Here is a 13216-nt window from a genome sequence, read left to right on the forward strand (position 1 = left end):
TGTGAAAACACGTTATTTTTTCATTTATCAAATAATTTGAATTTTACATTTTTGAAATGTGTTTTTGATATGAAAAAAAAATTAGATATTACATTATAATAATGTGTTTTCAGCATGGAAAATAATGTCAAATTTGCATTATATTTCAAAATAGGAAATGTGTACTTCGAAAAAATGCTGTAAATTTAACATTATTTAAATGTGGAGAATAAAATCAAAACACGAGAATTAATATCGTTTAGTTCGAAAAACAAACAAAACCGTAAACAATATTTATATGTCTGTTTATATGTAGCTTTTCGCCGTGACGTAAGGGCAGATAAATCATGCAAATATTCAGATGCATGGAGTTTTCATATTTGCCTTTTCATTCCGATGAATGAAATCGCGGTTGAGACAAACGAGGAAACGCCTGAATTGATTGTATTCACGCATGCAATAAGTTGGTTGATTTTAAATCAATGTCGATTATGTTCGTTTAAGCAAGTTGGATCATTGAACACGAACATGTTCCGAATGTAATCGAACGTTGTTGTGTTCGATTTTTGCTGTTCTCTGATATGTATATAGATGGTCGTTAGGCAAATTTACAAGGAAATTTCTTTATGAAATTATAGTAAAACTTAACACGTACATTTGTATATTTAATAAATTGCAGAATTATTATGAAACAGAATATGATTAAAATAAAAGTGTTCACTTCGTATGTAAATATGCTTACATATTAAAAATATAATATCATCAACGAAGTAAATACGTAGCAGAACTATCAAGAAATTTATTAGCATAGACATAAAAACATCAAATATTTGAATTGTAACGACCTAAAAAATCAAATGATCCTGAGGCAAGGAGGTTTTAAACTCCCAAAATCTTCCCCCCGTCGCTATGCCCCTGGTATCCAAGCATACCAGTTTGGCAACAATCGCAACAAAATCCTTTTTTCACTTAAAAAATGGCTCTTAGTATTCGAAAACCAAATAAAAGTTCTCAAGCTCCCTATATTTGGTGATCCAATTTGAGTATAATTCAATATATATATATATATATATATCGCACACTAACTACAAAAGAGTCATAACTTAAAATTTTTCAAAATTGGGTTTTTCCATAAACCAATTCACGGTTCACATCTCTAACTGTCCCTTAAATTAAGTTGTCATTACTTTCTTCTTTAACTGCAAAATTACCGTTATGCCAGATTTGGTGTTGATTGCATAGCTTGCGCTATATCAACTAATGAGTACTATTTTTAGTTGTGTCAATGTGCTTAAAGGGCCCATTACTGATACTTAGCATAGACTTGACTTGACTTGAGAAATGTCACTTACAGTGCTGTTATATGAACATTGCATGTTACTGATTACTCAAAACTTAGCAACACTTAACTTGGCTTAGAAATCTATTGAATTTTGATTTTCTACGTAAGTTCTAAGTGACGTTTACATTTTAAGATGCCATTTGTTTGTTTCCATTTCGTTTTGACATTTTGTCATACAAATTGACATTTATTGGTTATGATGCCAGATTGTATGCGCTAAGTGGAGTATAATCGTGGCTAAGTTGCCAAGTTTACGCCAAGTGAAGTCAAGTCTATGCTAATTATCAGTAATGGGCCCTTAAGAACAAGTGAACAGTTTTTTTACGCATAAAGCGTATTATTCTAAATTCTGACTAACTTGTTGCAAAATAGTTTTAACTTTGTTGTGTATTAATTAAAATTGAGTCTTTTTATACGTGAAGAGTAAGTAAATTTGCTTGTATTATTGTGAAATGTGGCTTTTTTGATGAAATAATTGTGAATGTACGAGTAGTCAAATATTCGTAATTCAAATGTGCTATATATTATGTCCGTATACAAATAATTACAACAAAATTTGGTCAATTCATTTTATAATGAATGTCTCCGTCTTTGTAAAACTGGATTTGAGTATACCATTACAGATGTTTTCACATAAACCGTTTTTCTTTTTTCCTTCTCCCATTAACATTTTTGAAGTTGCGACTCTTTTGTAGTTAGTGTGCAATATACATATAAGAAAATTTAACGCTCAATAAACCTCAATTGGAGACAGTATATGCTTTATTGTACGGTTTAATGTTGTTGTTGTTGTTGTTGTAGCGATAAGGTTGCTCCCCGAAGGTTTTGGGGAGTGTCATCCATGTGATGGTCCTTTGCCGGATACAAATCCGGTACGCTCCGGTACCATAGCACCATTAAGGTGCTAGCCCGACCATCTCGGGAACGTGTACGGTTTAATAATTCGTAGCAGTTATGCATTTTATTTCAATTTTTAATCTAGAGTAAAAATAAGGCTGTTATGAATCTATGCCGTGTCGGAAATCACACACACAAGAATGCGCATGTAAACAAAAGATCAGCTGTTTTTTATGGGCAATTTTTACGTTATTTGCTCTTGTTTTTTTCTCTCTTTCTTTCCGTCGCTCAAGCAGTCAGCTGTGACGTAGATGCCAAGAACGAAGCAATTTTGAATTCTTGAATCCGCAATCTTCTGTGTGTGATTTGTCTTTGCTTTGCAGTAATTGGTCTTTCAAGGGCTATATCCATATAAATTGATTCATCCGGTAGCACATTTTTGATGTAAACAATCCACCAAATTTCTCTAGCATGTTTTTGACAACTGGAATATTGGCTATTGATGATGATGAGAGAATGTTTACTTTTACTACAATAATGTGAGAGTATATAATAAAAACATGAATTAAACAAGAAAAAGTTGTTTTTCATTCATCTATTGAAAGCATGGCAGTATTATTTGATACGCCAATGAAGAAAATCGTGTCCCAAACTAGATCGATTAACGTTCAGTTTGTGTAAAGTGATAAATTCAAGGCAGGAGCTATTGCAAAAATTAGAACAACGATTCACCATAGTATTGGGGCGGCTAGTCCAGTACTTACATTTACTATCAAAAATCGTGCTTTTATTTTAAATTATTTTACTACTTCGACAACTGCAAGCGCATAATAGTAAGAATATGAGTGACGAAACAACAAATAAAAAACAAAAAACGTGCCTTCAAGTTGCAACAAACGTTACTGAACAAAAACATCAAGTTACACGAGAAGTAAGGGGGAGAAATTTAGGATTATGTCGTGGCTTCCGTGGATGCACCGTATGGCTAACAGGCCTAAGTGGTGCTGGCAAAACATCAATTGCCTTCGAACTCGAGGCATATTTAGTGCAACGTGGCATACCCGCATACGGACTTGATGGCGATAATATACGAACGGGCTTGAATAAAAATCTTGGCTTTACACAGGCTGATCGCGAAGAAAATATACGAAGGGTAGGAGAGGTAGCGAAACTTTTCGCTGATAGTGGAGTTATTGCGATATGTAGCTTTATTTCGCCATTTTCTGCTGATCGTGAGATAGCGCGTAGGATCCATAAAGATGCTGATTTGAAATTTTATGAAGTATTTGTGGATACGCCTTTAGCTGTGTGCGAGTCGCGGGATGTTAAGGGTCTTTACAAGAAAGCACGTCAAGGTGTTTTGAAAGGATTTACCGGAATCGCACAAGAATACCAAAGGCCTGAAAACCCAGAACTCATCATTAACACAGATGGCTATACGATAAAAGAATCTGCTAAAGCATTAATCAAATTGTTGGAAACTGAAGGCATTATACCTAAAATGAAGAGCCATGAAAATGAAATTGCAGAACTTTTTGTTGAACCAAGCATGAAGGCAGCTTTTTTACATGAAGCGAAAACTTTAAAATCAATACCAATAACAGAAGTCGATCTACAGTGGATACAAGTTCTATCCGAAGGCTGGGCATACCCACTGCGTGGATTTATGAGAGAAGATATTTATTTGCAAACACTTCACTTTAACTCGTTCATTACCGATGAGCATACTCAACGTCAAAATCAATCCATACCAATTGTATTAGCAATTTCAACAGATGCAAAAACAAAATTAGATGGAATATCAGCTGTTACACTCGCATTTAAAGGACAACCAGTAGCCATTATCCGCAAGCCAGAATTCTACTATCATCGTAAAGAGGAGCGTGTATCGCGTCAATTTGGCACCACGCATGAAGGACATCCCTATATAAAAATGATATTTGAGGGTGGCGATTACTTGGTTGGTGGCGAATTAGAAGTTGTGGAACGTATACGTTGGAATGATGGTTTAGATCAATATAGACTGACACCAAATGAACTGCGTGAAAAGTTCAAAGAAATGCAAGCAGATACTGTGTTTGCATTTCAACTAAGAAACCCCATACACAATGGACATGCGCTACTAATGCAAGACACGAAACGTCAGTTGACTAAAAGAGGTTTTAAGAAACCTGTGCTCCTATTACATCCTTTAGGTGGTTGGACAAAAGATGATGATGTGCCTTTAGCCGTTCGAATGGCGCAACATCAAGCTGTACTCGACTCTGGTGCACTCAAAGCCGAAGACACCGTACTTGCGATATTCCCTTCACCAATGATGTACGCTGGCCCTACCGAGGTGCAATGGCATGCCAAGGCAAGAATGAATGCTGGTTCGAACTTTTATATTGTTGGACGTGATCCTGCAGGTGTACCACATCCAAATAAATTGTGTTATCCCGATGGAAATCTCTATGATGCTACACATGGTCAACGTGTTTTGAAAATGGCACAAGGTTTGGATAACTTAGAAATTTTACCCTTCCGCGTTGCTGCTTATGACAAAAAGAATTTATGTATGGCATTTTTCGAACCCAGTCGTAAGAATGATTTCGATTTCATATCAGGTACTAAAATGCGCACATTGGCTAGAACGGGAGAGGCACCGCCTGATGGGTTTATGGTGCCACAAGCGTGGCAAATATTAGCACAATATTATCAATCGGTATTGGGCCAGTAAATGATGCTGCATAAAAAACTAAGAAAACAAACTAGCCAAATTACCAATTCTAGCTAATTCTAATGCGCACATTAAATGTGCAATGTATTGTAAAGTAAATCAAATTTTATTTTAGAATTCCATGTATTTTATGCACACGCTTTTTAAAAAGTTTTAATTTTCTATATTTTAATTACCTCTAGTTAGATTACATATCGTCGATATTCAGATAAAACCACCTATTACGGAATTGCATGAGCGACAGGCATCGAACTCTGACAAACATTTCAACGTCGTTTGTTGAAATGTTATGTATATATTTCGCAAACAGTTTACGCTCTTGAATACCGCCTGTTAAGTGGCTTTGCAATTCTTTATTAGGCGGTTTTACAAAGCCGTCGACGATGTGAGTGTCTTTATGTTCATTTGCTATAGAATTTCATTAAATTTATATATTATTATTAAGAATATAATCCTTTTAACTCTAATACCAGATTTCTCAAAAAAATTAAATTCGTAGCTTTCTAAAGATTATGTAATTAGAATTTTTTATGAAAGTCTCATTTTAAAAAACTTTATAAACCTATTATATTTTTGATGAGTTTGGGGATAAGTATTTTAATTTCCCTTTTATATTTCATGAGTTTGGGGATAAGTGTTTATTCTAATTTCCTTTTATGTTAATATTTCAAATAAATTTCATTGAAAGATGCCTTGCGAAACGTTTTTGCAGAACAAATATACCGTATTGGCCACATTGATTTTCAACTAAAATATAAAATTTTCTCTTTCCGATTCCCTACCCAGCAAACATTCATAATGAGCTCATTTATTAGTCCTTAATGAATGTATTTTCCTTCTTGAAATGGTCTTTCTTAATGAGCTTAATTTCATACGTTATATGAGCCCAAGTAAGAGTCCGATATGGCTGCTAATAGACACATAAACAGCGCATAATTTCTCTTTTCGGAGTCATTGACGAGATTGAAGATTGATTTAAGGGATTCGATTGGCTAGATCAGGACGCGTGGCATTAAAAATGGGGAAGCATATCCTCAATATTATTTGGTTAACAGGAATGTCTGAGGAAATCCATAAATGTAGAGCATACCGACGTCAGCCGTAATTAGAAAAGACTGGCTCAACAGACTTACATACATTATTAAAATGCCGATCATTATGTAGTTGATTAGATAACAATAGCAACAACATAATTAGATAGAAGCGTTCATGCCAATTTAAAACGGAAACAGCAAGACACATTATAAACAACATTTCTTCGAATATGAATATTTTTTCCAAAATTGTTTTGTTTGCCAAACACTCTTCGCATATAGCGCACCATTTTCATCATATCGGAGTCACAAAAGACTCCTATATCATCATACATCTGAGGCTCATATTTTTCATATATTTCGAACTCATATCGGATTCCTAAGTCATGAGCGCTCCGAGAATGTTTGAGGGGTTAGAATTTAAGCTCAAAACCTAAAATAAAATTCACAGCAATTCAACGAATAGCAAAATTTTTAAAATTTAGAATTTTTTCGAGTACATAGCTTTGCAGCTCATTCAATTCGACCTTTAAAAAGTCTTAAATTTTTTGCTCTTGTGAATTGCCTAATTGTATTTTTATTGAAAATTAACGACACAGTTAAAGATAAAAACAGTTGCGTATATGGACTATATTTAAATAAAAGACTTATTTTTTTTTTTTAACGAAAAGGTTTCTATTTTTGGGTTATCTGGGTTTGAGTACGAAAAACAAAAAGATCGCTTTAACTTAATTTTTTTCTTTTCTTTTTAATTTGTGTGATTATATTAATTTGTATTTAACTACAGCTAGTTAAAACATATACATAATTTCTTTTTTTAATTATTTACATATTATTTTTTGGTAAAACAAAATTATTTTTAAATCTAGAACAGAGTTAGCATGCTATTCAAACAAATGTTTTTGAAACAAAGTCTGAGATCTGGCGATCTTCTAGTCGATCAATGAATTTTACAAAAAATTTGCTAGTTAGCTTTCCTAACTTTTTGGAAAACTATTTTTTGCTCCTTTATGTTTTTGAATGTAAATTGACTAGATGAAATGGCTTGTCTTTCAGTTTGGCAAGAATTTTACTATTATTTTTCTATACCATGGCGCAATAAAACCAGAGAGGTGAAGTCAGTAGTACAACAACAAAAATTTGACACCCTCATAATCCGGTCATGAATTTTAAAGTAGCAGGGAGAGACAATTTTTGATGCTATTTTGCTACTTTTTTATTACCTACTACTTAGTAATGTAATGTACGGAAAAGAGCCACACTCGATAAATCTCCACATTGGAAACGGGAACATGAAAAAAGAGAAAACAGAGGAAAAGGGATGAAAAAGTAGGGGAAGTTGGAGGAAAGTCGGAAAAGTAAAGAGGAAGATGGAGCGTGAGAGTAAAAGAAGAATGAATGAGTCGATTAAGGTCAACCAGAAAATGCAGATCGAAATAAGTTAGGAAGAGGGTTAGGGGAGGGGCAGGTGGATAGATAGTCAAAACAATGTCTGTCGGGTTTGATCACACGACGGGGAGTTTTCTTGTTTGTCTAAACGTTTTAGTTAGTTTTTCTAAAGTTAGCCAGAGATATTTAAAATAAAGTTCTGATAAGCCAAAATTATTTGTTGCTATCTGGCGAGTCTATAAGCTCTGATTTGTTGAAACATCGTTGCTGTAAAACCACTGCCGCTATATATTTTTACACCAGCCAACTACTATTGCTCAAAGAGCCTACCTCAACGCTTGGTTTGCATAGATAAATGTTGGGTCTTGGCCTCGTATACCGTCAATGCAGAGTTTTCGTATTACAAGCTTCACAGATACTCATCCGCAACTTTATGATACTATTCCTGTTCGTCAATCATCGCATTGATGTCAGCAGAATGCTTCCACATTATTTAGCTGTGATAATCTGAAGATCCGCCATTCAGTTCCCTTGACTAAACCTTTCCATTCGCTCTCAGAAAAAAAAAAATAAACAAAGTGATAATCTGAGGATCCAACCATTCAGGTCCCTTGACTAAATCTTTTCCATTTGCTCTCAGGAAAAGAAAATAAACCCTACTACGAAAGGGCCTGCGGCCTATTAATGTAGTATTTTTTATTTATTTTTTATGATACTGAACAAATCAATGCTGCAGATATGAGGGCGAGTATTGTCAAATGCGACTTCATGTTGTGTTCTGACTTCAACTGTCTGGTTTATTGTATCATAAGACAAAATTCTACTACAAATCTTGATTGAAAAAACCTGACAGTCGTTTGCAGCTCATTAGAATAGGGTGGTTAGTTGCACTTTTTTCATTTATATATTCAAGTGGCAGCTCACATTTTCAAATTAAAAGCTCAATGGAAGCAAAAACGAAAAGAACAAAAAAATGACACTGAAGATGGCACAACGCCAAAAGAAATTTTTCTGAGGATGACGGATGATCGATCCAATATATATATTTATATTTTATTTAGTTATTTGTATGCAATAACAATTATGTATGCTTTAGGACTATAAAGTCCTCATTGTTTGTTCTTCCAATTTACTATTATAATTGTATGTTTTATTAATGTACCAATAAATTGTAAGCCGTGTGTTGATGAATCTTAATTGCTTTGTTGCAGCTAATTTACAAACCAAAATAGATTGAGTATTGTCGTAGGTCTGGTTATCAGGTGGCTAACATTTGGCTCTACTGTAATCAGGTAGCCAGGCTACACTGTATGTAGGCCAAAGAATTGAAGTCCAGCATAGCCCAAATCCATTTTAGCTAAAAAAGCCTTTGCCTAGCGAAGAGAGTGAGTGCAGTAACACAAGCTAATTTTATGGTTTCAGTGAGCCGTCGACCAAGAAGGTTCGACGGGACCATGTTATGTCACTCTCGAAATATTATCAATGGGCATGAGTGCAAGGAGGTTAAGTGTTGGCCGCTAGAAATAATGCCCAAAAGTTCTACTAGAAAATCCGGTGGGTAACGGTAATCTCACAACTGGCACAAATTCCTGCAGGAGCGATAATGGCAACCCTTAAAAAAGACGACAAACTGAATAGACCTTAACGGTGCGGTTACAAACCGAGTAGATCTACCACCGGCAAAATTTTAGAGATGTGCGATTTCTCAACTTTTTGCGGCGCGAGCTGGTTACGTCTGTCGTACAGCTGCTGGCTGATATTGATATTACTGGCCTTAATAAAAGCGCCGTAAATTCTGCCTTCTTTGGCCTGGAGGTGAAAAAGTAGATGTGGTGACGAAAGACTTCGTCCATCTCTGGCGAAAACAATGTAAGCTCAGAAATCTAACAGAATCGTTCTTTCCAACAAGTGTTACTCTCTCGGCCACCATACCCGTTTTTAAGAATGGCTCTTGAAGTATTCAAGACAAAAATTTTCTCCGGAATTTCAATGCAGATATGAAAATAGTGTAACGGAAATAGATTCCATAAACTATTCCTAACACCCAAATTTGGCAGCAGAGAAACTTCTCTGAATCCTGACGGAGGAGGAGGAAGACTTGATCTCGCTTGGTCCTCCCAATTGGCCTCAGTTATTGTGAAGCAGGGTTGAATGGCTTGCTAGGCTCCCCAACACTTTCAGGGAGTCTCCTTAGCGAAACAAGAATAAGCACTCACCGCGCATAGATAAAGAATAGTACAAGGTGAGCTAAAATTGCATAAGACCTGGAACAACACACACACTTAACAAAAGTAAAACTGTTGGCCGCCTCCAAACATATTGCAAGATAATTCCTAATTAATTACCAGTGAAAGAGTTGAATGCTTGACATTGCTATCGTATTGTGCTTTGTTGGACACATTGCACTAAATTTCTATTTTCACTAAAATTTAAAATGTTTGTAATGCTTATTGCACCGGAAATTACTGCACTGTGCCCAACTATGGTGTTGCGATTGTTATTTCTTATGTTGTTCTACCAAACCACTTGTTCAAACAAGTTCACACTTCAAATGGTAATATAAAACTCTAAACTCTTGAGAGCTAGCATGAGATCATCATATTTGCTAACAATAAATAAACAATCAATTTTAAAAGAGCAATGAACTTTACCAAACCTACATATGTATAATGGGAGAGTTTTTACATATTTTATTGTATTACTTTGAAAAGAATCGTATTTGCGTAGTTACAGAGCTAATAAATACAAAAGAAAATATGTGTACTAAACTTGATTAATTCATACAATTTATTGATCGATATGTCACGGTATCAAAGCCAAAATGTGTACAATAGACTAATTTAATTCGGTTTTTCAGTCCGAGTTTTTCAAACATTTTTATACTAGCCAGTAACAAAATACAAAAATAAAAGAACACTTCAAAATGGGCGTGACTCCGCTCTTTTTCATTTAATTTGTCTAGAATACTTTTAATGCCACAAGTCGAACAAAAATTTAACAATCCTTGTGAAATTTGGTAAGGGCATAGCTTCTATGACTATAACTGTTTTCTGTGAAAATGGGCGAAATCGGTTTGAAGGCACGCCCAGTTTTTATACACAGTCGACCACCTGTCCGTCCGCTCGACCGTTAACACGATAACTTGAGCAAAAATCGATATATCTTAACTAAACTTAGTTCATGTACTTATCTGAACTCACTTTATCTTGGTATAAAATATGGCCGAAATCCGAATTTGACCACACCCACTTTTGCGATATCGAAAATTACGAAAAATTAAAAAAATGCCATAATTCTGTACCAAGTACGAAAACAGGGATGAAACATGGTGATTGGGTTGATTTTTTGACGCAAAATATAACTTTAGAAAAAACTTTGTAAAATGGGTGGACACCTACCATATTAAGTAGAAGAAAATGAAAAAGTTCTGCAGGGCGAAATCAAAAGCCATTGGGATCAGGGCAGGAATACTGTTCGTGGTATTATATATTAGAGATTTGCGCCGATCACTTTATCGGCGGCGGCGGCGCGCCGGCGTACGCCGGTAGTCTTACTTTAAAAAGCTTGATTTTCTATTTTAAAAAATAGTATTTAGGAAAAGTTTTGTTTGTATGTATTTAAGGAAATCAATGTGTTGGCCATTTCGGAAAGATCCGGGCTTTTTGCCTCAAGATCTCGCAGACCGTTCAAAAATTTTCAGGAGTAGCTCCTTGCGGGGGATTATCCCTCGTTCACCTACTCCAGAGAGGCTTCGAACCTAACCCCGGTCTTTGGAATTGGTACTGCTGCGTCTGCTGAAAAGAAATAGAAATACATTAAATAGCCACACTTTTGTCTGCATATCTCGTGCAAAGCGTAGTTTCAAACTAGGGTTAACTCCTACTAATCGTCGCGAACACAATTTCTTTAAATCATTTGTGGCATTTTAGCGGTCACGCACAAAGGCGACTTACGGTTGCTATTAATGGTCTATTAATACTCATGATTATCGTGGCACAGGGCGCCTCCAGTTTTTTCGGCTGTTTTTAAGAGCTACAATTCTCGATGTGCGAACAGTAGCAATCCCGACCACCAGTGCTACCACGCCTCCTGACCCTCACACAATATGCCAGCACAGAAGCTATAGGACTGCGACTTCGAACCTTCGTCGACGTCACTTTCCTAGAAGCTCTAAGTGTAGCTCCGAAGGCTTTCTAACGGATGCTTTTGTCGCGATATGCTGCCGAGCTACACCAGAGAAAGACCTTGATACGTTAGGAAGTGACTATTCGGCCAAGGATGCCGCCTTCGAAATCATAAGCAAACTAAGTGGATACCATTGCGTAATGGGTGAAAATCGTATAAACCTCGGCGCATCTACATAATTAAAATTTTACAAGGACCTTGGATAAAAATTTTTAAATTTAGACAAAAGTTTGCAGACGTTTGTGTTCACATCATTGATTTCAATAGTCTACGTTAAATCAAAACGATATTTTAGAATGAAAGTCGAACGATTTTAAGTTGAAAGATGTTAACTGCTGTTTTCCGGCCTTATGATAAAAGAGCTCATTATGGGTGACCGCGTAGCTTCAGTTTTCAGACTAGTTCGACTGTCCACTACGTTGGGTAGTAGCACACACGGTCATTAGTGCGACTGTCTTGGGAAAGCTTTTGCTTTACCACTATGAGTGTTCTTGCGAAGGACAAAGCCTCACCTGCTAAATATATGTGCCTACGTATTCACATTTTCAAAAGGAGCCCTAACGCGTAGGTGATATTTAAACTAGGTTGATAGGCTATAATCAATGTGACTCAATCCATGGGACAAGTTTTGGATAGGGCCGCCAACTTTAGGAAATGTCAAACCGGGAGACTTGGGTGTTGAAGGATGAAGTGTGAAAATCGAAATTTACATTTCAGATGCTATTGTATAGCTTCGAAAATAAACAACAGATGTTTGAATGTAAGCCCAAGTGATTTTTCAAACCCTTCTCATACGTACATATGTCCTCAACTTAAGTATGAGTTAAGATTCATTTCAAAAGAGTGTTTATGCCCCTAGAACCTACTAAAGGATTTTGCATCACTGATTTCGCTTGTTCTTTCAGCCAATCGCAATATAAATTTTTTTTTTAAATCGGCACTTTTTTTTTGTTATTTTGCTTTTTTAAACAACTTGAGGACAATTTGAAAACATGTTCGCCTTTGGTCATTTTATTTGAAATCATTGTTCATTATTAATTTTTTGAAAAAAATATACAAAGCGAGCATATAAATTTATTATATAACTTTTATTTTAATGTTTTGTTTTAATAACTTGGTGAATTGGATGATGCAAAGTCCGTATTAAGCTGACATCGAAAGCGATTGTTTTTATACTCAGTTGAGCAGAGCTCACAGAGTATATTAACTTTGATTGCATAACGGTTGGTATGGTTGGTACAGGTATAAAGGAATAGACTTCCATATATCAAAATCATCAGTATCGAAAAAAAAAATTCGATTGAGCCATGTCCGTCCGTCCGTCCGTCTGTCCGTTAACACGATAACTTGAGTAAATTTTGAGGTATCTTGATGAAATTTGGTACGTAGGTTCCTGGGCACTCATCTCAGATCGCTATTTAAAATGAACGATATCGGACAATAACCACGCCCACTTTTTCGATATCGAAAATTTCGAAAAACGGAAAAAGTGCGATAATTCATTACCAAATACGCATTAAGCGATGAAACTTGGTAGGTGAGTTGAGCTTATGATGCAGAATAGAAAACTAGTAAAATTTTGGACAATGAGCGTGGCACCGCCCACTTTTAAATGAAGGTAATTTAGAAGTTTTGCAAGCTGTAATTTGACAGTCGTTGAAGATATCATGATGAAATTTGGCAGGAACGTTACTCTTATTACTTTATGTCTGCCTAATAAAAATTAGCAAA

General features: G+C 35.6%; 1 protein-coding gene across 1 annotated transcript; it reads left to right on the forward strand.

Annotated features, from left to right (window-relative positions):
• Positions 1 to 2682: 2682 nt before the first annotated feature.
• Positions 2683 to 8497, forward strand: Papss (PAPS synthetase). The gene has a single exon (XM_067765591.1). It carries the CDS (start codon positions 3000 to 3002, stop codon positions 4875 to 4877), a length of 1878 nt encoding a protein of 625 aa, XP_067621692.1. The 5' UTR covers positions 2683 to 2999; the 3' UTR covers positions 4878 to 8497.
• The last annotated feature ends 4719 nt before the right edge of the window (positions 8498 to 13216 follow it).

This window comes from Eurosta solidaginis, chromosome 2 (genome assembly GCF_040869045.1).
Source record: "Eurosta solidaginis isolate ZX-2024a chromosome 2, ASM4086904v1, whole genome shotgun sequence".
Classification (NCBI taxonomy): domain Eukaryota; kingdom Metazoa; phylum Arthropoda; class Insecta; order Diptera; family Tephritidae; genus Eurosta; species Eurosta solidaginis.